Source organism: Podarcis vaucheri, assembly GCF_965113315.1.
Source record: "Podarcis vaucheri genome assembly, chromosome: 10".
Classification (NCBI taxonomy): Eukaryota; Metazoa; Chordata; class Lepidosauria; order Squamata; family Lacertidae; genus Podarcis; species Podarcis vaucheri.
In genome coordinates this window covers 7,250,797-7,276,324 of record NC_138748.1, presented here as the reverse complement: position 1 = coordinate 7,276,324, position 25,528 = coordinate 7,250,797, and the positions used below count along the sequence as shown (strand labels likewise).

The 25,528-nt window shown below is 44.1% G+C and overlaps 1 protein-coding gene across 16 annotated transcripts in view; it reads right to left on the bottom strand.

The window, feature by feature from the left end:
* MAGI2 (membrane associated guanylate kinase, WW and PDZ domain containing 2) overlaps positions 1-25,528 on the bottom strand; it is a 621,598-nt gene that overhangs the window by 8,195 nt on the left and 587,875 nt on the right. The window contains exon 25 of one of the 16 annotated variants that reach the window (XM_082239445.1): positions 20,489-20,577. The exons of 14 other annotated variants lie outside the window; for them this stretch is intronic. In XM_082239445.1, the coding sequence (XP_082095571.1) occupies positions 20,489-20,577 (89 nt within the window). Of the gene's footprint in view, positions 1-20,488; positions 20,600-25,528 lie in introns of all 16 variants that reach the window. One more of the 16 variants, XM_082239446.1, reaches the window with a different exon arrangement.

The following is a 25,528-nucleotide window of genomic DNA, read 5'->3' as shown; positions in this document are numbered from 1 at the left end:
CTGCAGTTGTGATTCCTCCTCCTCTCCCTCCCGTCGGGGCAGGATGCAGTGTTCTGCGCAATAAGAGGAGCCGAAGATCAGTTGTCTCTGGTACCAAGCCAGTGTCGGACTGTGCCTGTCCAGCCAACTCATGCCCAACACAATGGGCGTGTCCGACAGTTGGGTGACATTAAAACTGATGACTTCCCTGTGGTTGCCAAGGCGCATCACCATTGGTGGCGTCTGCTTCACCACCTGCCCCCCTAGCAACTCTCTGCCATCCACTGTGACGACTTGCAGGGGCAGAGTGGCAGGCAATAGCTGTATAGCGTGCTGCTCCACAAAGCTCTGCGCTATAAAGTCTGCGTTGCTTCCAGAATCCACAGAAAGCGGCACTTCGATAGTGACGCCGTTGGGTAGCTGGAGAGACGCTGTGAGCTGCACCACTGGTTTGGGTGGGAGGGGATCCGTGGGTTGCAATATCGCTGGGGGCTGCTTCACAGATGCGTCTGGCTGGGCCCCAGTGCCTCCGTCTCCAGCCAGACATCGTCGTTTCCCTGCTGTGGTTCTCCTTGCTGCGTTGCTGCAGTCACCATTGCTGAGGCTGCAGTGTGCTTGTGGAGCCTCCGGGGACACTCCTTCGCCAAATGGCCTGGATCCTCGCAGATGTAACACTTCCTGTTCCCTCTAGGAGGCTTCGCTTTCACTGCTGCCGGTGCTAGGGCTCTGGCTGCTGACTGAGCCCTTGCACCTCCAACCTCCATCGGTTCCCCTCCCCCTCCTGGCGGAGGTGTGGATTGCGCACGCGCTGCTTCCCTCGGAACGAAAGAGAAACTTCTCGCTGCTTCGCGCCCTCCACGTCCTTCATCTCTGCACCATGGACGTTCTTCCAGCCTCACCCCCACAGTCAGCGCCCTTTGGACCACCTCCTGCGTGCTTCGGGGCCTCTCCCCCCTTGCAATTTCATCCTTAACCGCAGAACTTAGACCCTCCCAGAAGAGGTCTCTGACAGGGGGCGAATCCCGATCCCATTCTAAAGCACTGACCAGCGCAAAAAATCGGGCGTGATACTGCCGGACGCTCGCCCTCCCTTGTTTTAGTCCATGAATCTCCCGTCTGGCAAGATCCACATCAATAGTAGACAAAAAACACGCATCCATCGCTTTGATAAAGGCATCTGCATTCTGAAGCGCCGGATCTTTATCCCTCCACAAATTGCGCAGCCAGGCTTTGGCATCCCCATGCAAATGGGACAATATGAACCCCACCTTCTCTTCCTCATCTCTAAAGTCTTTTGCCAGCAGTTGCAGTGCGCACATTACGTCTGCTCTAAAATTAGGGTACTGTTGCAAAGTCCCATCGAAGTGAGCCACAAGCCCTCCTGCTCTCCGTGCCAATCCCACGCCCTCCGGTCTGGGTCCCGGTTGCCCTTGCTTAACAAGCATTTCAAACCTGGCGTGTAGGTCTCTGTAGGCGGCTGTAGTCTCCTCCTCCCGTTTCTTGGAAGCCAATACCTCTGAGGACAACTGGGTCACTGCCTCTTGCAGCGAGGAGATCCTCTGTTCTTCCGTCATCTTGCTAACCTTTGTGAGCTTGCTTACAGACACCCCTCTTCCTCCCCTAGCGGCTTCTGCTCCCGCTGCGAGGTTTCAGGTTTCTGAAGCTTTGGTGAGATGGGTCTTACTGTCAGAGCTGCTACCAGGTCCCAGCTCACATAGGACCACGCCACACAGCGTCCACTTTAAAAGAGTCTTTATTGAGTTACAGGTTTCATTTCCGAACTGCAGCGTGCAGCTCTACACCTTCTGCCCTAGGTCGGCGAAGACCCATCTGAGTCCCCGCCTCTTGCACACCAGCTTAATACCCTAGCCTTGCTCCACCTCCTTCGCCTCTCCCTACGTCTCTGGGTCCTTCTGCCCCCCTGGGACTCCTCCCTTCTACTCTCCTCTGACGCTGACCCCCCTGATCCTTCCGCTTCCTTTCGGCGGGCTTTGGGACCTGGCTCACTCTCCGGGCTGCTTACTGCTCCAGCTTCCGCTGCATTTGAACTTGGCGCGCGCGCCCAACTCTCTACTTTCCTCTTGACCGTTGCCTCGCTCTCTGAGGAGGGCGTGACCACCCCTGACTCGTGCCCTCCCTCCTGCTGACGGCCTCCGGAACCCGATGCCTGGCTGCCTTCCTCCCTGCTGCTCTCAGTCTTGAGCGTGGGTCCCGACTTCCAGCTGCTGCTCTCTGAATCTCCTCTGTTCCCTTCCTCCTGGGGTGTCCCTCCGGATCCCCCCCTTGCTCTGCTCACTGGGGCTCCCTTTTGGGAGTCCTCTGACTCACTGCTTAGGCTTGGAGATCTCGGGTCGTCATCATCACTCATTCTCCCTTCGGCTTCCTCCCCCTCGCTCTCTGTTTCCACCCTTCTCTGCGTCTCTGCTTCTGAACCCCTGACAGATATGTACTTCCAAATAAACATGGATGCTGCTGTGTTGTAAAAGGCCAAAAACTTGCAAGCAAACAAAAAAGCAAGGAGCCACATTTCCAAATGTGTGCATTCAAGAATACGTCTCATTCACATAATAGGGACATAGTGAGGTATGTTCCTGAATTCACACATTCTGAGTTGCGGCTCCTTGTTTCTGCAGCTGTTATGGACAGATGTGAGACAAAATGACACAGCAGTGGAATATAGTGGGAAAATCTTTGCCAATCCACTTAAAAAAATAAGATGAACTGAACTGGGGTGGGTGGGTTTTGTGAACATTCTTGTACCCATAGACTTGGTGATTTGGTGATGCCCAAAAAGATGTTAAAATGCTCCCGGGGGAAATGGGAGGCACCTCTATTACCTTTGCTGTGCTGGATTGCGCAATGGTGATGAACTTAACTACAGATGGCAAAAGAGAGAGAGATGTTCCATATAAACATCTGGGAATACGAGAGCGCATCTGAATATAGGTACAATCTACTCATCAGAGCACACTTAATAAGGAAAAGTCAATTTAGAGCAGTGCTTCAGAGTATGTCCATTCACTTGTTACCTGTGTGAGTAAAAAGATGTTTTTGCCTTTAGGCCCATTGGCTGGAGGCTCCTTTGGGCTCAAGGCAAACACCTGCAGCGAGGCCCCTCTGGTGCACTCCATGTTCAATCTAGAACCTGGCAAAATCTGAGTTACATCTTCATCCAGCTTCCCTGATGTCACCATGCAGTCAAATCTGAATAGCACTGTGATGACATAACAGTCACTACATGATCCTGATGGGCTGGATGAACATATAAGTTTGCTACCGAAGTAGCAGGGGACCAGGGAAACAATGTTTTCAAAAATAGGTGTGAAAACAGCACAAAGTGGAAAACAGAGTTTTCTTGTGGGTAGGAATGGGAGGGTGGAATTTGACTCAGTTCATACCTTAGAGCAAACCCACAAAATCCACATGTTTCTTTTGAAGCAAGACATGAAACAAAACACAGTCATCATTCAAAATTTACACTTTTTTGAATTTTGCAGTGCAGTTCTTCAGCCCAATAATCTGTACAAATATGCATATGCTATGGTAAAGTATGCATAAAATGCATTCTATTACAGAAAATTGCTTTGCAAAACCTGTATCTTAGAATTAATTCTATGACTGGATACAAAATTGGATGCAAGTTGCATACAAAAATGTGTGTCTTAGAAGAAATTCACACTAAAAAGCTGGTGAGTTTTCATGAGAACATGGTTTGTTTTTTAATTGCAAACTGATATGGGAATGTAGAGAACTGAACTTTAGATTAGAAAAACAAGAAACAGAGAGAAACTGAAACAGACAGAGTCATGCATTCCCTACTCAGGGGGTGGTTTTCACATCCCTTGAGCTTGCCTTCATACAGCTTCATACAGCTTGCCTTCAAAATGAAGGCGAAAATTCAACAGAGCTCTATTTAAAAACATCCATCTTCATAAAGGCAGTTAACAAACAACTCCATTAATCTGCCTCTCCAAATCATTATTGAAGAAGGGGAAGGGAAAACTCCACACCAGTTTCAGGTCTAATCAGTATCTACTGATCCAAGGCTGTACCAAATTATCGTTCACGTATAAATAATTATCAGGCACAAACTTAGTTTCATGAATTATATGCAAGTGCAGAGCTATCTAACAGATTTGAATCCCTTCCGCCTCATATTATACTTAGTAACAAGCCCCAAGGGGCTTAGACTCCAACATTTTACAGTGAGAAGATGACAGGGAGGAGAACAAGGGGAATGTGAGCAGATACTTCTACTCTGCTTGGCACACGGGAATACAATGGCTGGTTTGCACGTCGCACTAAGTCAAACCATTGGTATGTGTGAATGTGTGAGCATGTGGCCACTTGGCTGCTGTACCTTACTGAGCTAAACTACGGCTTGGTTTAGCATGTTGCCCTCAAATCCTGCCTGCCTGAGACCCAGGTGAAAATTCTCTTGATCTGATGACCTGCCTGTGAACCTATGACTTCCAGCCTTCCTCTTTCTCTAGCTGAGGGTACACAGGAAGTCATTACCACCTTTGCTGTTTTTTATCATCATCATCACCACCATCATCATCATCATCACCACCACCACTGTTACCTGTGTTGTTTTGGGGATGGGGATTTCAAAATCTCTAGGGTGTATCATAGGCCATTAAGATCAAGTGATTTGCTGCTCAGAAGGAAAACCTTTAAAGAGCTCTGCTCAAAACATAATGGCTCATTTGGAATTGTTCAACCATTACTAAGATGATTGCTTTTCATAACATATATAAACATGAAAAATGCACAATTTTACGCTTTAGAGCCATTGGATTAATGATTTTTCTCTTTCTGTGCTTACAGGAAAATTCTGGGGACATTTGGTAGTATTTCTGAGGTTTTTATTCTTAAACACTTTGCACAGACATAAATGAAATAGAGTATCTTTTCCTTCACAGCTCCTGCAATCCTATCAAACATCAGATGAATGTTTTAGCAGTGTTTCTGACTAGAAGCGCAGAAACTGTGACATGGTGAACAACAATTTGTTTCTATGGGCTGGATCTTGGAGGGTTTCCTATATTGCTGATTTGACATTATGAATAATTGGACACTGCTTCTTATTTATGTATTATATATTGCTCATTATTATGAATTGTATTTATATAACTGACTGTTTTAATTTGGTATTATGAATGTATAGTACATTGTTTATTAAGTTTAAAACACCCTATGGTCTTGAGAAAGATATATAAATGTCTTAATAAATAAACAAATACTTTAAATCTTCTCTCCAGGGCATTAAGAGTGGCCTGTCTGTTTCACTGAGACTTTTGTCTAATAAGACTGTGACTTGTTGAGACGCCACAAAGGGAGAGTCACACCTAAGCGGGGATTTGAATCTACATTTCTTAGAGCTAAACCCTAAGTTCTAACCCCAGGACCTCACGGCTTCCATAGTTCACAGGCATGAGATTGAAAACATTTAATAACTTTGGATCATCTACACTGGGCAATCCCCTGAGACAAATCTATCCAGGAATGCAGTGTAAGGTCACAATTTGAATGAAGTTACAGGGGTGAGAAGTTCTAGCTTAGACATCCATGGAATTCATATCATGGACAAAATCAAAGGGAACTAATATTTAGCTCCCGCCCTTTTCTGTTCTCCCTCCTACAGTTATGGAATCCCAGATCTTGCAGTGACCAAAAGGGATATTATTATTATTGGTATTATTTAATATTTACAACAGTAAACTGGAGTTGAGGTCAAGAGAGAATTGCCTACTTAAGATCAGGGACAGACTTTGGTAATATAGTGAGCTGAGGGAGGACATCAGTTGGTGAACTCCCCTACATAATTCTTATTTTCACAATAATTCCTTTTTTATTTATCATTATTTTGCGCCCCCTTGGCTCAGCGCTCTGTGTGGGGGAACCATACACACTGCCCTAAATGTGGTGCTGCTAATGAACAAGCTGAGGAGAGATTTCAACCACAGAATTCCTGATTTATAGCTCATGCTCTTAGCCCCGGCCAGCTCTACATCGGCCTCTAAGCATGTCCCAGAATGTTCTGTCTATGCAATTGCCAGAAAGGCGGTGGATTTTACTCTCTACTGCAGATGCAGCTAGTAAAGACCACAATGCTAAGGTTGGGATGGTGTCATAGATCACAAAGAATTTGTTTCATTTCAGCCTTTCGGCTTGAAATCTCAGCACACCAGCTATTCTTGTAACTAGGGTTTCCTGCAACCTTTGCTCAATCAGATCTTTGAGTCACAACCGGCTTTGTTTTGCTGCTTCCACATCACAGCCCTGGAAGACGCTACTTTAAAAAAAAAGCCTGTAAAAAGATATATTACAAGCTTGTTTTGATGATGGCCTGGGAAACACTTAGCAGACTTTGTTCAATTAAGAACAGGCAACAAAAAGCCGCTCCAGCCCCAAATCCTTCCATCGTGATTTAAGATATTGCTTAGTTCAACTTCTCTCTTCTTTGTCTCTCCACGGCTGATCCTGTTGTTCACACAGCCTCCCTGGGTCTGAGTCTCTCCAGAAGGAGAGCAGCTACCAGGCCTGTGCGGAGGGCAAGGCGAGGGCAGCCAGGTACACTTGCCCACGCTGCTTTTTTGTTTGAATTTATGGCTTTCTTCTAACGAGACTCCTGCCCTGGGCCTCAGACAACCTCTGCAAGGTCCTGGCAGCCACTATGCCCTTGTTGCACATGCATTAAAATAACAGCTCAAACACCTCTAACTCTCTGATGCTGAACAGGGATGTTACTGAGCACTGCAATTACAGGCAGGCCCCCCTCCATTGCCGCACAATACGTGCACAATATATGCACAATCAGTAGTGTAGCGTGGGGGGTGCAGGGGGGCCGGGCGCACCGGGCGCAACATCTGGGGGTTAGGGTTAGGGTGCACAAATCCACGGGTTAGGGGGCGCAAATTACTTGCCTTGCCCCGGGTGCTGACAACCCACGCTATGCCACTGTGCACAATACGTGCATCACGCCGAACCCGGAAGTGACCTGGAAACGTCATAGAGATGTCACTGAAACATCACTAGGAGGGAGGAACGGGGGCAGAACAGGGTGTTTGCAGGCTTTTTCAATGCGTTTCCATTATACACGATTTCACCAACACGTGTGGTGCCTCAGAATGTAACCAGGGGACTCTCTGTGGTTTGCCTTCAGCTGCTTTGCATACCTACATACACTGTTTGTAGCGGAATTAAATATGAATCAATAAATGCTTTTTACTAGTCAAGTAAATAGTCCCAATACACACTATTATTATAAGCTTATGAAGATATGAAAGGAACCAGTATTCATTTTCATTTTCTGTTTCTATTTATCTCTTTTCATTTACTTTTTAAGAAACTATTTAGCTCCTTATTAAATCCCTTTTGCCTAACTGCACAAAAAACGATTTCACACTGCACACATATATTGACACTGAATAAAATGTGTCTAGCTGCACATTAGAATAAACCCTGTTCCTTCCTTGCATCTTTACATTTTTTCCCCCTGTTTGAGAAAGGTGAGAGCCGTAACAGACAATGGAAAGTCTTTGCTGAGAGAGTGCTCTATGGTCCTTAAGTTGTCTTTATTCAAAGACATCGCCAATTCCCTTTTTGCAACCCACGTTTTTGAAATGACAGCTCAAACACTACAGTCTCTAGAAAAATCCTTGATGCTCCACATACATTGTAAGTATTATGTTGGAAAGCAAAAGACTAGCTTCACAAGGAATAAAGATAAATGTTCTACAAAAAAACCCACCACAGTGAGGGAAAATGAACGATCCAACCAGCATATCCATGAGATGGATACCAATGGATCAAGAGTCAGCCCCCCTTTCAAAACTCATTTCAGCTGCAGGTGGAATTGATTCTAATGGAACAAGAACATTCTAAAAAGCAGTGAGACTTGTTTTCCACATTATTATTTTTTATTATTGAACAGCAACTTTACACACTCAGGAACAGGAAAAGATATCCTTTTGGGTCTCATTATCTGAAAGATGATGATAGATAAGAAAGAAAATAATTGCAGAATTAGCATGAAACCTCTATTGAACTTTCCCTTTTCTATTTCTCACAGTTATTCACGTTAAGTTCTAACTTGTGAATCATGACGGAAGAATGAAGTATTATGATTTTTCAACACCATCTTCAACCCCTTGTCCCCGCTTACAACATGCACACACCACTTTTCCCACATCTTCCTGTCCCAAACTTTAACCTGCCCCCGTTCCAGCGCTCTTGATGCAGGCAAGATTGTTGTCCACATGCTTCCATTAGCGACCTGGGGTGCATCAGAAGTGTGGAGGAGGGAATTAGGTTAACGTGTCCACTTCCCAGTGAGCCTGATGACGCCAAAATTGCTGTAATCTATTCCCCCGCATCAGCTGATGGCTGGTCAATGCGGGGAAAGGAAGCGCAGCTTCACAGGACCGGGCAGGCTGCATGGAGAGGTGTCAAAGGCTTCATGCATGTGCTCCAGCACATCACACATTTTGAGCTTTGCCACCCCAATTTCTCGCATTAATGCTTTGATATCTTTAAAGTAACTAAAAAGGCAACTTTCCTATTAATAATTTCCTTTCCTTCTGCAGATGAACTACATCTGGGGAGGAAGAAGTCCTGCCAGAAGATAGCTTATGCAGAGCAGGAAGAGAGTTGCAAAAACTATATCACAAGGTGCTGTGGAATTTGAAATTATAATGAGTTTTGGATTAGTTTTTATTACTCCAATTAAGCTAGAGTCAGTCATAAGATGGGTCCATAAATAATGTAATAAAGGGGGTAACTTTAATAAATTAGTAAATGGGCTATATATTACATACGTGGAATAATTTAGGAGTTAAGTAGTGCACAATTTATTAGCCACCATCCTGAAGGCATAAGCGCCTTTATGCTGATTGCTTTCTGTGCCCTTACGCAAGCCCACTGTTAATGACCAAGGCAACCGTTCTCCCTCCCTCCCTGCCCCTTCTGCCCTGCTCAGGAGGAGTCAGGAGGGCTGTGCGTCCAGGGAGGGAGCCTCTACTCTGTGCTTCCTTGGCCTCTCCTAGGATCGCTCTGTCTGCATATTTAGCAATGCAACCAATAAGCAGTTTACATTTCCAGAGCTTCACAGACAACACTCCTGAACTTATCAATTAAGCAACAGTTAACAACAGCTAATAGATAGGAAAACCTGGAAAACTAGGTGTGAGCCTATGTTTGATGTAATACTCTGCTGAAAGAGTGCCCCCTTTCTTTTTTTACCAGCCTCTTATTCTGTAATTTCCTGCCAAGGCTTTGAACAATGTTGGCTTGAAGGCCTGTCACTCTTCCTCAGCCTATTTTTTTTCTGCTCAGATAGCTCTTCATTTTTCCTTGTCTTTCCTACTGGTATGCCAGATCAAATGCTTTCAGATTTCAGCTTCTGTCTATTTGTTCTGTCATAAATGCTTTTGTGGGATGAAGGACCTTATCCTCTTTCCAAAAATGACCAGAGCTGACATGGTGTTTTCCCCTTCTTCTTAAAACCAGGCATAGCAGTAATATGCCATGCTAAAAGTTTGTGAGGTTACTGATCTTCCAAGCCGGCAATTTCTGGGAACTAGTTTAGATGCTTTTGCTTTTGAGATCTACAAAAATAATTCCCACACAGTAGTATAGGCTGTGTTTTTCTGTCCACGGAGACAGAGGAGCCATACAGTGTGCTCTTGTATAATTCTCCTCTATCTTCCGTCTTCTTCTGTGTCCAGTTGACTGCTTGGACACTCTGCAACATGGTAGACTCATCCCTTGGAGTTGAGACTTTCCTATGCCTTTCTGGCAGCCCGTTCGTCCAGCAGATCCTGCCCATAGGCTGCTCACAGGGCAGAGGACTTCTCAGATCAAATCCCACGACACAGACCCAACGGCAAGCTTGCAGATCTTGTGATCCAACCATAGACAAATCAAAGTCCACCAGCCTTGTATTGGGGGCTTGTCAATAGTGTCTCTGCTCCCGCTTTTGAGGTTCTCAAGGGACAGCAAAGAACAAAACAAGACTTTTTTTCAAGCCCTTCCTGGTGGTGGGCTGCCCTACATGGTTGATGGGTTTATTGGGCTTGGTGGGGTCATAACATTATGCAGGTCTAATCTGAAGGCACTATTCCCAAGTGCCTGCTGTAAGAGAGACCCTCCAGGGGAACACTTTCAAAACAATCCCTTTACAAAAGGGGAGGGGAGATGATAAATTCCAATTATCCCAATAAATAGTTTATCAAACTGTGGGGCTTCTTATAACCCTTTTATACAAGAACATTTCTACGTAGTGCCAGCTTGAGGCTTCCCTCTTTTATCTTCCTATTTAGCCCCTTCGATGTTCATTTCCCATTGAATTTAAACACCAAATATAAAGAAATCCACTACACATACTTTACAATTCAGGTATGTTTTGTCTCCAGACTGCCAGCTACCACCTATTTATTAAATCCTTCAATAGCTGTTCACCCAGAGGCAGAAGACGGCAAGAACATTTTGGATATCATATTTGAAATGAAGGCTGCAGAACAATGTTATTAACGACTAGTTTGATCCATTTAATTAATCTCTTCTTTTCCACACCATGGGTTTTTGAAATTGGTAGAAATGAAGAGTATGGCTACTGGGAACGATATATTAATATGAATGAACTATCTTAGCACAGTCAAGGCTGTCACAAGAAAGCTGGTGCTGGAAGCCAGAATAACTATGGGGACAAGACCATCTGAGCACATAACACCAATCCTGGTATAACTGCACCGGCTATCAATCGGATTCTAGGCCCAATTAAAAGTGATGGTTTTGACCTATAAACCTTATGCAGCCCAGCAGCCCAATATCTCAGCTCAGTACATTTACATGCGGGGACTCCCCCACCCCATAAATGAACTTGGACCTTGCATTCCTCATTTGAGGCACTTCTCCATGTGCCCTCTGTGAGGGAGGTGCAGAAAGCAGCAACAGGAGAATGACCCTTCTTAGTAGTGGTTCCCTGTTTATGGAATGCTCTCCCCGATGCCATCACTATCTGCTTTTTTGGTGCCAGGCAAAAACGTTATTATCCTTTGGACCTTAATTTTCTGCTTATCTTTTGGTGGTATGACCAACACAAAAAAACACGGAGACATGGGAGGGGTAATACCCTTCGGGGGCTCCTAGAAGCTGCCAGCAAGTGACAGTGGCCACACCCTGGGAACAGCTCCAACTGGCTGGTTAAACCTGGTGACCGCAGCCGATGGGTCTCAGACTCTTGGTGAGTTAGGTTACTTCTGCTGCATATGAAGACAGGCTCTGGCGGATTGGGTGGACGAAACCAGTAGTGGATCCAATGGTCAAGAATCATAGAATCATAGAGTTGGAAGAGACCACAAGGGCCATCGAGTCCAACCCCCTGCCAAGCAGGAAACACCATCAGAGCACTCCTGACATATGGTTGTCAAGCCTCTGCTTAAAGACCTCCAAAGAAGGAGACTCCACCACACTCCTTGGCAGCAAATTCCACTGTCAAACAGCTCTTACTGTCAGGAAGTTCTTCCTAATGTTTAGGTGGAATCTTCTTTCTTGTAGTTTGGATCCATTGCTCCGTGTCCGCTTCTCTGGAGCAGCAGAAAACAACCTTTCTCCCTCCTCTATGTGACATCCTTTTATATATTTGAACATGGCTATCATATCACCCCTTAACCTCCTCTTCTCCAGGCTAAACATGCCCAGCTCCCTTAGCCGTTCCTCATAAGGCATCGTTTCCAGGCCTTTGACCATTTTGGTTGCCCTCCTCTGGACACGTTCCAGTCAGTGTCCTTCTTGAATTGTGGTGCCCAGAACTGGACACAGTACTCCAGGTGAGGTCTGACCAGAGCAGAATACAGTGGCACTATTACTTCCCTTGATCTAGATGCTATACTCCTATTAAGAAGGCGGCTTCTGTATGTGTTGTAGAGGGAAATGAGGGGCAGGTGGGGGCTCATCAGCCTGGGAAGGTAGCCCATCTAGGAGAAGGAAAACTCTGATCCTAAATCTCCACTGCCCTGCAGGAGATCTTCGGGACAAGAAATGGCTGAGCTGGAAACCCTACAGAAATCTGGAGTCGAGTCCCAAAGATGGTTGGATGGTGCCTTCTATGGCTTCCTTCCAGCAACTCCTGCAGCCCAGCTGGTGCCAGATGTGCGGTTCTGCTTTCCTTTGGAGCACATCAGCAAGGCTGAGATTTGAGTCTTGTCATTTGAGCAGCCCAGGAGCTCTATACACGCTGCCCAGGCTTGTTCTGGTAATGCTGTGGTTTGACTTCACCCCAAGAGGTGCACTCCATTGTCTTTTGGGACAGACAGATGCCAACACCACACACACACGCACACACACACACACACACACACGATGCTAAGTTGTTTTGTCCTTGTTTTTAATGTTAATTTTTGTAAGCTGCTTTGAGTTTCACTTTTCTGGGGAAAAGTGATTAAAAATTATCTTCCTCTATGTGGTATTCATTGAGCATTCCATGCCATTGGCCTTTTCCCCCCATAAACAAGAATGAATGGCAGACACTGACATCACCACCGAATGTCTAGAATTCTTGTGTATGTAGCTATTATGCTTCATTAACATCAGTTTACTGTGTGGTTTTATCTTTTACTTAGAAGAATATTCAGAGGTTTTAGCACTGTGATTTATGCCACCTGACTGAGTGCAGACTGGTCAAAAAACTGATCTCCTTACAATATTGCACACTGCTCCACGATTCATTATTTGCTTCTATCAACAAAGGGACATGCCCCAAGGATGCATGCAGTTAAAATTAGATGCGCTCTCACTTTTTTCGGGTTCTGACTGCTGCAATTTGTAGTGCAGAGCCACGCACACTTTATGCATACTGATGAAACAGAAATGCTGATTGTTTTATTCATTGGCGTCTTGTTCCCCTAGAAAGACTAAAGTGCTACCTTAGAAGTCTTCTGGCCTGGTTAAGATCTGCTCAGCTTCTGAGGTGAAACTGCATCAGGTACTTTCAGGCCATTGTCATTTAGCGAAGAGTCAGAACAGAGGGTGGACTTTCTCCAACTTGCAGGGTGGTGGCTGTTCCTCTCCTGGCAAAATATTTCAAGCCACAACAATGGCAGCACTTGCAGCAACACTTACAACCGCAACTAAAGACGCTTGCAATGGGAGGAGATGGGTATTCCCTTATTCATTTAAAGCACCCAACTGCTGCTTTTCCACACAGGGTCACAAAAACAACAAAACTGTTTTAAAAAGGAAACTAGCAATTATAAACAAAACCTTCCATAACTGCCTCCACCCTAGTCAGCCACAGTTTACAAAGAAAAGCAGCAAGAAAACAATTCATTCCAAAGTTTATATGCTAAATGCAAATAAAAATATATTTTCAAACCACCTAGAAGAGTAAAAAAGGGGGAAAGGGGGGGGAAATTGTCTGCTAGGAATGAGAGTGGGAGAGTGGAGAGAAAGTGGTTCACTTTGCATTTTAAAGAGAACCTACTTAATTTGCACTTCCCAAAATTTACCGGTAAATATACAAATTTATAAGAAGCTACCCTTCAAACCTCATGCTTCTCTGAATTTGGTAATGTAGTCCTCCAACAAAATAACGTCTACAAAAATGCATACTGTATATTAGGACAATTTCTGTATAAAAATGCAGTAAAGGTAAAGGGACCCCTGACCATTAGGTCCAGTCGTGGCCGACTCTGGGGTTGCGGCGCTCATCTCGCTTTACTGGCCAAGGGAGCCAGCGTACAGCTTCCGGGTCATGTGGCCAGCATGACTAAGCCGCTTCTGGCGAACCAGAGCAGTGCATGGAAACGCCGTTTACCTTCCCGCCGGAGCGGTACCTATTTATCTACTTGCACTTCGTGCCTTTGAACTGCTAGGTTGGCAGGAGCAGGGACCGAGCAACGGGAGCTCACCCCGTCGTGGGGATTCAAACCGCCGACTTTCTGATCGGCAAGCCCTAGGCTCTGTGGTTTAGACCACAGCGCCACTCGCGTCCCTTAAAAATGCATTATAAACAGGTAAAAATGCATCCCTTAAAAATGCATTATAAACAGGTAAAAATGTGTATGTTTAGGCAAAACTGCATACAAAATCATTTACATCAGAAGAAGCACTAATATGCTGCCAAATTTTTGTGAGAACTTAAACAAAGGCAAATTAAGGTGTAGACTGGAAGAATGAGAAACTGAGAGAAACCAAAATTGATAGATTGATCCTTCTCTGATGTCCAGCAGCCACTGGTGTCCCTCCTTCCAGAGGTAAAGAATTCCACAGCCTTGTTGGTAAAACAGAGGTGGTTTAGGGTAGAAGACAGACTCCACCTTTGCATTTTAAAGCCATGCAAAAGGCCCGGCTTCAAACAGCCACTCAGCCATGGAGATCAAGAGCTGTTGAGTAGCTGACCCCATGTTCCATCTAACCTACCTGATTTTGTCTGGAATAAATGAGCTATGAAATATAAAACCCTTTTAAACTGACAAATGCTACAGAAATTATAAAACCAATGTGCTTAGCATGATGCGCCTGCCTATATACAGTGGTGGCCGCCAATAATCTGTTTGTGTCTTCAAAGAATGAAGCGACAATTGGCCTCAAGTGCAAATCCCAAAAGTTCATTTTGGAATCTTTTATTTTATTTAGTTTTTAAGGCCATGATACAAGGTTTGGATCCCTGTGTGTACATGGGAATGTACTGTGTGTAGAACTTTACATACGCCTGACCTCAAAGGAACAGATCACACGGTCAAAAGCCAGGTCATGTTTCTATGCACTTCCAATTTTGAACAGCCAATTTTGAAGCTCCTGAAATCATGAGAATTGCCATGAAGTGCAGTCACACGCTCCTGGCACATGTAATATATTTCTCCATTTAATCTTGTACTCAGGAATGGGCTTTCACAGAAAAACAAGCCAAATCTGAAAATGGGTCTAAGATACATTACAAAGAGGTCTATTTTATTCAGGGCCCAAGGCTGGGCAGATTGAGCCATCACGGTTTAATGTCCTTGCATCTGGGAATGTGGTATGGTTACAATATACTACATGCTATGAAAGAGCCTCCAACAAGTTCTAACCTAACAGAACCATCTATGGCACAACTGTGAAATTCATGCCCACACTTCTGCTAGGGTTGTGAATAGCTGTGTTTGCACATAATGCAAAGATAAATCATGGCTTAGTGGGATTTGCTTGCTCCCAGGGAGGAGATCTCATCCACTTTGCATCTCGCTAGTGCATAAGGCGCAATTGCCTCATTTTGAGCGGGGCATCCCAGATTTACAGAAGACATCCCAACTTCTGATGCCAATACCAGATTTCCCGTTCTAGCTCTCTCCGCCTCCGTGGCCTCCACCACTGCCGCTGCCACCTCTGCCATAATTCCAGAAGGCGGTACCACAATAGCCTGGGAACCAGAAGACCTGTGTTTTTGGTGCCACGTTCTCCTATTCCTCTGGTGTTGCATCCTGACGTATGTGTGTGTATGGGGGGCAGTGGGTGACAGTGCTGGATAAGGGCGTCCGGTGGTGAGATGGGGGGTGGGGCGGCAGCAGTGGTGGTGTGTAAAGGTGGCCGGGGCAGGATGGTGTGGAGGCAGCAGCAGCGGGGAAGTCATGTCCCAATTTGCCCTCCCAGAATGTTGGATGGGTTCGCTAGTTCTTTTAGCTCTGTGTGCCTATTAGCAGTCCTCATTGCATGGATGGAACTATATTTGAGAAAAAGAACAAGCACAATTTGACATTTAAAAAATAAAAATGCAACAAACAAACAAGCAAACAAACATGTAAATTCCTCAGACCCTCCACCAGAGACCTCAGTGCAGCCATATTTGGAAGGAAAATTCTGTTGGACATACAGAACCCGAGTCTCATCAGAGAAGACGGCAGGGTATAAATATACAACAACAACAACAAAAACAACTTAGGGGAGCAGAACTTATTCAAGAATGTGACCATGTGAAACAGAATCTAATTAAGGCTTTTTCTGACATACTAAAAGCTATGAGAATAATTTCTGACTGTTTTTTACCAGGTATTCTCAAATGCATTGTTCACTGAGGAGGTAATAGCCCTTTTAGAAACCAAAGAAGACTTTAGTGTAAACAACCCATTAACTGATTTCTCTGACTTGCGGCCTACAGTTGCAGTCCAGCATCTGGTGAAGTAGGGTAATTGCTCACGGAAGCTCATGCTCTATTGATAAAAACGGTGCTGTGGGAGGAATTTTAAAACACTCCAACGCAGAGGAAAGAGTAATTATATCTGTGATTGCAATGCCAGTCCCAAGAAATTAAATGGTTCAAAGTGGTCCAGATGACTGAGCCAGCTTCTTTGATTGAGCTAATTGTGGTAAAGAAGGAAGCTTTGGGGTTATGTGGGCACCTTCTTCAGATGAGAAAAGCAGGATACACACCCTCTAAATGTTCAGATAGATCTCAGCCACAACAAGGCCCTCAGATTAGTTAGAGCTCCACTCTGTAAAGGTACTTAGCATAATGGTTAATCCAGCCTGTATGCTTGGTGAAGGGCGTGAGGAGAGGTAGACCTCCTTCTCTTGGCACACACGCAAAAAAAACACAGATGTTAAGGGAACCATGATCACAGAGGAAGTTACGTTGCAATGATTTGGCATTTCAAAACTTGTGAACAGGTTATATTATTTTGACATACATTTGTCATGGTAACTGTAATAATTTACTGGAGACTAGAAAATAAACATACATTTATGGCACCAAACGGAGCTTATTTCCATTCATTCTGAACCATTTGCTGTGCTGTTTTAAACAGGTAAAACAAATCAGACTGCAATCAGAAATCTTTTTACTCTTGATCTTGAATGGTTTCTGGATTGCAGCCATGCAAGTGGACTTTGTTATCAAGAGTGGTATATTATTATTATTTTAAGTGTAAGAGTTGATAATAGTTTCTAATGAGTTTGAAAATAATTTTTGTCAGCACAATTCAGCAGATATAGTTGTCTGACTAAATTAATGGGACTTGCACATTTACAGTACTTTTCCATGTCTAAGACTATGGTTTTTCACTCTAAAATGTTCAAAATTTGGGCTCGTCTTATACACGGATAGTATCTCCCCCCATTTTCTTAAATTGGAGTCCCCCAAAATAGGGGGCATCTTATACATGGGGGCATCTTATAGACAGAAAAATACGGTAATTTTGCACTTTAGTTTTCACCGTTTAAAAAAAGTTAATAATGAAGTAAAGAATTCACAGAGTTTGAAATGATCTTTTTGCACAATGAAGGTAAAGCTATTGTAGACAAGCCAGTAAATATGAATTGTGCTTATTTTCCATTGAAATAGATGGGGCTTAAGTTTTTAATTGTGCACAACTAATTCTGTTGTATTGGCCTCAGTACCTTCATGTTATGAAGTGATTATTTCGGATGTTGCCCAAGTTTTGTACACAGATACTGACTATGTAGCTGGAACTTAAAAAATGTTGTGAATAAACTGCCAATCCTTAAACTAAATAAATTGCAATGCTGTGACATTTTTTTAAAAGTACATTTCCACAGCTTGAACTCCGAAACCACCGTTTCTTTGCGGGACGCTCTGATGAGCATGGAAATGAGTGGTGGGATAGAGAATATTTTGGCTCCATGCTTTTTGTATGCGTGAATTCAAAGCTAGGCACATCCGAAAGCCATCAGTGTTAGCTATTCAAGAACAGGAAAAATTCATTCTGAAAAACTTGGGTAGACGGAAAAATTCACCCAAGCAGAAAGTGCTTTATTTTGACCTCTTAATTAAAGGATGAAAGTGAGCTTGCACACACCCCAGTATATTGTTCTGTCAACACCCTGTCAAACTACATTTCAAATGAACTACATAAACGAAACACTGTAGAATACAGTGCTTAGAACGATAATGGACTGCTATATTTTGTATGTTGTCCTGTCTTTCATAAAGGATTCATGCCTTTTGTTTTATGATGGGGAAATTTGATCAGCACAAGCCACTTGTAGGCTCCTCATTATTTTCTATGGGAAATTAAAGACTGCACTCCTATACTCAGTCCTGCTGAATTGAATGGGATTTACTCCCAAATACGCATGAATGGGAGTGCAGCCTTAACTCTGTCAGCTAGAGTTCATCAGGTTTTATTAAGGTTTCTCATCTTTTCACTGTAAAGGTGAGAGATGAGCAATGAAACGTGACCTACTGGTAAAAGATTTTTTAAAAAGGTATTTCTTAGTTTATACAAAAGCATCTTGCATTCTTTTTATGAAAGCAGTGAAGGTTCCATCATGATTCTAAACATGAGATGCATCATGGGAGTTGTATTACATATAAGAAGTACTACACTGGACATCAGCAAAGCGTGACAAAATGATACAAACATTTGAGGCATGGGGAAGTAGAGAGAAATTTGAGCAAAAAAGAGCCAATTGGGACAATCTATGGTAGGTTGCAATCCTCTCTACGTGCGCATGAGTGACTTATCACTGAGTAAACATGCATAGGATTGGACCACAAGACTCCTAAGAGACTTAGAAGGGGGTGAAATTTACATAGTCCTAAATTGTATCCCCACACAAACACTGTTTGCGGAAGGCAGTTTATGTTCATTTGAAAATTAATTGTGCTTTGGGATGTAATACAGAATTATGCTTTACTTTAGTAAACTTTAGGGAGCCTCATTTTCCATGAACTGTGGGAACTCTGGCTAGTTTGAACTAACCAGAGGTCCTCCAAGTCTGGATGTAATGAGAAACATTATACAGTGGTGCCTCACAAGACGAAATTAATTCGTTCCACAAGTTTTTTCTTCTTGCAAGTTTTTCGTCTTGCAAAGCACGGTTTCCCATAGGAATGCATTGAAAATCAATTAATGCGTTCTTATGGAAACCGCTTGCCAGGCTGGCGGTGCGGAGAAGGGCTTTTCTCCCCACCGCAAGCCTTCAGGACAGGTACGGTAACAGAGGGGAAGGGGCGCAGCGCTTCTCCTCTGTTCCCGGGGCTTGCGGTGGGAGGAGGGTTTTTCCTCCCCACCGCCAACATTCAGAACAGCATTCTGAATGTTGGCGGTGGGAAGGAAAACCCTCCTCCCACCGCAAGTCTTCAGGACAGCCATCCGAAGGCTGGCGGCGGGAGGAGGTCTTTCCGCCCCACCGCCAGGCTTTGGAGCAGGCTTCCGAAGGCTGGCGGCGGGAGGAGGTCTCTCCGCCCCACCGCCAGCCTTTGGAGGAGGTCCGAGGACAGTGGGGAAGACGCGCTGCGCTTCCCCGCTGTCCCGGAGATTTCCCTATGGGCTTTCGTCTTGCGAAGCAAGCCCATAGGGAAATTCGTTTTGCGAAGCGCCTCCAAAACGGAAAACCCTTTTGTCTAGCGGGTTTTCCGTCTTGCGAGGCGTTCGTCTTGTGGGGTACCACTGTATATGTGTTATATATGTTATATGTGAACCAAAGGCTCTCTGCATGTTTTAGCACAAGTGTCCCCACTGTGGCATGCGCAGATGCAATGCCACTCCTGAAAGCCTTCCCAATGCCTGTGAAGCCTCTGTGCTCCCATTTTGCTAGGGGTTACCACCACCCTCTCATAGGGAGTGAGAAATGAACATCTCAGCCTTGGAAATTACAGAGTTGAGAGAAGAAGGGGAAACAGTGTCTCTCTTTCCCACTTCCTTCCTCCGCTATCCAGTTTTCTAAGTTGCGATCTGCACGCAAGCAGAAAACAAGGTGATGGGGAGACAGAGAAAAAAGATATTTGGGGGCGGGGACCAAATGGGAGAGGTGGAGGAAGAGAAGTGGGGTAACCCAAAAGGTAAGGGTCAAAGTATGTGCAATTGCTATTTTCCTCCTGCTCCTCTTTTTTTTTTGGGGGGGGGAAATCAATATTTGTTTTTGGTTTCCCCCTTCTATCTGGGTTGGGGAGAAATCTGTGCTTGGTGGCCACCCTACTTTCTGGGATTTGTGTTTTCTCCCTCTACCATGTGTCTCTCCCAATCTCAAAGAAACCCATGCACAGAATGTGCAAGTGAGGGGTAGGCCCAACAATGTGTTTCTGTGCATGCCTCCAGCGGCAGCCATTTTGTGACTGGCAAAAGCCATTGTGACAGCAATTTTATGGTGGCACCCAGAGCCCTTTTTGAAAATTCCAAATGTCTCAATGAGTCAATGAAGCTATAGGTATATGCTAACTATACATGGGATTGCCACCTTAGGATGTTGTTGAGATTCCCTTGTATTCTTTATCAACTTTATGAGTATATATAAAATCCTGAAATACAGGGATGCTGGGGAAATAACAGGGTTAAAGAAAGCCCTATCTATCGAATCAAAATATATGTCCAGGGCTTTGTGTTAAAAATATGCACTTTGATCTATCTTGCTTTTAAAAATATTTTCAATTTCAAGGAGATTGTAGAATTAACAGAGGTACCAAACAAGTTAAGTTGTAAGAGAAAACTTGTCAAAGACTCAGTTAAAACAATTCTGTAAAATGAAAGCATATTAGAGAACAATAAATATGCATGCAGAGTTTACACACCGTGTCTTTAGGGTGGCCCAATAAGTAGAAATAAGGGGAGCCATGCTTGTCACTTTTCATGCACATGGAGAGGCTGGAAGATACCATTCCTAAAGGAAGGGGAGGAACAGCCTAGGACCAATCATTAGAATTAACAGAACCAGTGACATCAAGACATATTATTATTATTATTATTTATTATTATTATTATTATTATTATCATTGCAAAGAATTCTTAGCTTATTAGAACAGCTGAGCAGGTTTCTTACAAGTAACAGCCAATTTATTTTTTCTAATGAAAGTCAGACAAAGAGGCATGCAGGCGGTTAATATTAGTGAAAGAATGAAGTATTCTACAGACATATTTGAGAAGCAGATCTTAAAGAAATATGAGATAAATCTTGAGGCGATTTATAAAACCATCCTAAATCGGAACAAATTTAAAGTGTGAAGGAAACCCAAAACTGACTTGAGATTAGGTGGTACTGATGGACCTGTTTCTGAGCTGCATTAATGACTGCGTACGATTCCCCCAGTGTGCACACAAAGGGGAAGGATGCATGGAATGCCACTTATTGTGCATAATGCAGTGCTAACACAGCTCCTGCTTAACCTGTCAGCTCTCTTCTCCTCGGCAGAGACCTAACGATCAAGACATGCCATTTCTGGCCAGAATTTCTTTGGCAGCTGTCGCTCTGGAGAGGAGAGAAAGGGCTGTACAAGCTAGCAGAGAATGTGCCGCTACAGCCTCCTCTTCGGGGCCATGACTGGTGTTATGTACTGAAGTTCTCACCCTGGGCCAGCAGGGGGATACTGTAGATAGTTATGCAAATGAAGGATCGAAAGTGACGTTCAGTGATTGGATGTTTTCACCCTGGGCCAGCAGGGGGATACTGTAGATACCATATTTTTCGCTCCATAAGATGCACCAGACCACAAGGCGCACCTAGTTTTTGGAAGAGGAAAACAAGGGGAAAAAATATTCTGAATCTCAGAAGCCAGAACAGCAAGAGGGATCGCTGTGCAGTGAAAGCAGCAATCCTTTTTGCTGTTCTGCCTTCTGGGATAGCTGTGCAGCCTGCATTCGCTCCATAAGACACACACACATTTCCCCTTACTTTTTAGGAAAGAAAAAGTGATTCTTATAGAGCAAAAAATACGGTAGTTATGCAAATGAAGGATCAAAAGTGACGTTCAGTGATTGGATAGTTTTAGAAAGTTGCTACAGTAACGTTGTACTGGAGATCTATATAAGCAGGCTGGCTGAGCCCTTCAGTTCTCTTCTGGCCTCTGAATAAAGAAGAGCTGTTTGAAGAATCGCTGTGTCGTCTGATATGTTCACCCACAACTTAACAACTGGCAGGCTGCACCTGCACCAAGGAGGAGAAGGGCAGTTCCTACGAAAACCCCTATAGCATCAAGGCGTACTTGTATGGGCTATTTTTTTAATTGAAAATCAGGCCTGCAGTTTGGGGCTAATTCATAAATCCACCTAGGTTGGGGTGGTGGTCAGAAGCAATTTTGCTCAGCAGAGATTTGCATGCCAACTGCTCTCATCCCCAGGTGTGTTAGGTATTTGAATTGTTACAATATGCTTGATGTGGAGCTACTTTTAAAGACTGGGGACTTTTGGCTGGTTCAGAAAGCTGTAGCCAGTCTGTTGACCGAGACCAATTACAGGAAGTCTCTTTGGAACTTCCTCTTTGAGGACATCCAGTCCCCTTGTTGATGGCTGGACAGGTAAAAACCTTCATTATTTAAGCAGCCATTTGGCCTTGTGAGTGGATTTGTTGTTCTCTGCTGCTGTGTTTTAATCTGTATTTTTAATTTAACAACATTTTAAAACTGGCAACCTTTTAAAAATTGGTTTTTATGTGGCTTCACTGTTTTACTGCTTATTATGTCATGTGGGCTGGTTATTTTCTGCTGTTGTTTGCTGCCTTGGGCATTCTTTCATAAAAGGTTGAGTGTAAATGCAATATCTAATACAGGCAGACCTCATTTTTATCGCCTTTGCTTTCCTTCACAGATATTGCTCCTTACGAGGACATGGGAGCAGCTGGCCATGGGAAGGGGTCATGGCTTGGCCTGGAGCCGGGTTTTTCCCCTTCCGCCCCTGCAGCCGGGGGGGGGGGGGGCCTGTCTTAATAGACCACAGTAGCTCCAAACATAACTTTTATATGCACTGAGAAACAAAACAAAAAAGTGACTCACTTCAATGTGATATTTGCTTTATTGTGGTGGTCTAGAGCTGACCACCTGTATGCCAGTGTATCGTCTATACTCAGCCTTGTCATTAACCCCCGCCACTAAACTGGGGACAAGTAAAAGGTGACAACTCCCCCTCCCAAAACGATTCAGTAATGAAAACACCACCATGAGCAACAGCACCAACAACAATTCAAAATAAATATACAGACCCAAAAATAAATAAACAGTGCAACATTAATATGAGAGTGTGTGAGTTGGATGAGGCTTTTGGTGGAATTTTTAAAAATCGATATAGGACTCCTGTACTATATTGTAAGGGCCTGCTATGGATGTGCTTTGGGAGGCAGGCTGGGGGGGGCCTGTTTCTGGAAGGCAATGTGGGTTCGGACAGGCCTGCAGGACTTCTGATTCACCAAGCAGAATGGAGCCTCTGACAAGCTTCACCAACCTCTGAGTTGCATTGCCTGCCCAGAGGCTGCAAAAACACCGAAACTGAAGCACCTGGCAGCCACAGTGAGCGAGGAGCCTTTCGCTTGGTGATTCACTAGCAGCTGTGCAGGCTGGATTAAAGTCAGGGGACATGGAAGTGGACAGGAGGAAGGATGGGGTTTTAAACTGCTAGCCAGCGCTGATGGGAGCTATAGTCCAAACATCCAGAGGGCACCAGTTTGAAGAAGGCTGGCCTAGGCATTAGCAAGAAAAATGGGGGGGGGGGGAGAGTTTATCTGTATCGTTACTGCAACTGTTTCTGAATGTAGAAAAAGCAGGTTATTTTGCAATGGCCTCCAGCAGCCATGACACTTTTATAAACATATGAGTCTCAGCACCTCTTTTTTCTACCAAATTCCCCTATGTGTGTGTTTGTGTGTGTTGTGACTATTTAATCAGTTAGATGTCTTGAGTTTCCCTGGAAAGTGGGATATATTTTTAAGAATAAATATGACAATGTTTTTAATTGCTCCCTTGCCTGCTTTGATTTAAATATGCTACAAAATTTACATGCCCTTTTTGGTGGACACTGAACAGCAGCACTTTATTTTTCGAGTATAAAGCTAAAAATAGATTAGTTGTTGGCCCTGGATACTATTTCTAATTCCTGATCAAGCCTAAGAGTCTTTAATTAGGGCATTTTGCACTGCAGTGCATCTCAGAAACCTCCACATTAGCTGGAAAATTGAACTACCTTCTGAAAAACAAGATAAGGACTCAGCCACAGAAGTCAGCTACCAAAATGAAATGAAATTTTGGGAGGCTGAAATTGAATCTGGGAAGATGCCACGTTGAATTCTAAGTGTGTTTATGCAAACTGGGAGGCAGGCAGCCATTTCAAAGTTAAACAAATGAAGGAAGGTAGCTAATAATCAGCCCGATTCAACTTGTACTGAATGGATAGTTTTTCTGTGGGCTGCCATCTTCTGTTTTGTTTTAGAGCTAAGGGCCAGCTCACACACTGACGTAGAGGGCATTTCTTTATTTAACATTTTAAAACTGCTTTTCTGGGAAGACCTATCTGAAACCAGATTACAATATTAAACTTCCTCACAATGAGTAAGCAAAAATAAACTATTCATAAACAATCCTGTAAAATCAAAACTACCACTTTTTAGGCAGTAAAGCAGGGGTGTCAAACTCAAATTCATTGGGGGCCGCATCAGCAGTTTGGTCACCCTCAAAGGGCCGGTTGTATCTGTAACAAGTGGAGGTTTCCTGTGTAGAACGGCCGGCGCCGCTAGAGGGCAGACATTCTCTGGCTTGTAGGCTGCCGCGCATGCGCTGAAGAGGCGGCTTTCTTGTGTAAAAAAAAAAAAAGAAAAAGCGAGAATAAAAGGTGAAGGCTGGCGGCCAGCGGCGGCTACACGGGCCACATGACGAGGCCTGGTGGGCCGGATTCGGCCCGCAGGCCTTGTGTTTGACACCCGTGCAGTAAAGCAATCTCATGTGTGGAGTTATACTGGAATCTTGTGTGAACTTGCCACTAGGTATGTGGCAATGCCTACCAACTGTGATGTGGGCAGCTTCTGCAGACATCTATATAGATGCACACTCAATTGACTGAATGAATTACATGAATTGGGTATACACATATATATAGCAAGCCTGCCGCTTCATGTATTTTAAAGATGTCTTGCCATTCCCCTAGTTATTTGCTTTGAAGCCATTTGTTATAATGTTGATTCCCCGCCCCCAACTCAGAGAATAGTGTTCATTCTCCCTTGTGAAGATTTTGGTTCCTCTAGCCATTATTATCCTCAATAAACAGGTTTTGAGATATGAGGTAGATATGCAACATCCATTTTCCTTAAGCTATTAGCTGGTGCATCCTTCTGTGAAGGAACTCCACTGCCAGAGCATTAATCAAAGCTTTTTCTCCCGTAGAGATATCCTGATCAAATCCATGAATGACTGGGCATGATCAGGCTACATTTGGGATTTTCTGTTCCCAACTCCTCTGGATTAGTAACAGAATCTTTTATTTATTTCTACCCAAATACTGCATTCCCAGAGACAACATGGAGATTACATTCTTTGCACTATTTTTATATAATTAGTCCCTCTCAGTCTATAATCTCCAGTGAATTTTACAGCAAAATCTTAAGGAAATACACATGCAATTCTACTTCCTTTACGGAAAGTGCTGCCAGGCTCTAGTTAACTGGGTGGTAGTGAAAATGAAGTTGTTTAGAAGCATAACTAAATATCTTCCCAACTGGGGATTCATTTGGATCTAAGCTGCTTCCCAGAATGCCCTCAACACTTCCCAGAATGCCCTTTTGGGCTCTTCCCATGTCAGAGCTTTGACTGGACCAAGGCTTTGGAGGAGCTGGCAGAATTGGGGAGGAAGGCTCCGCC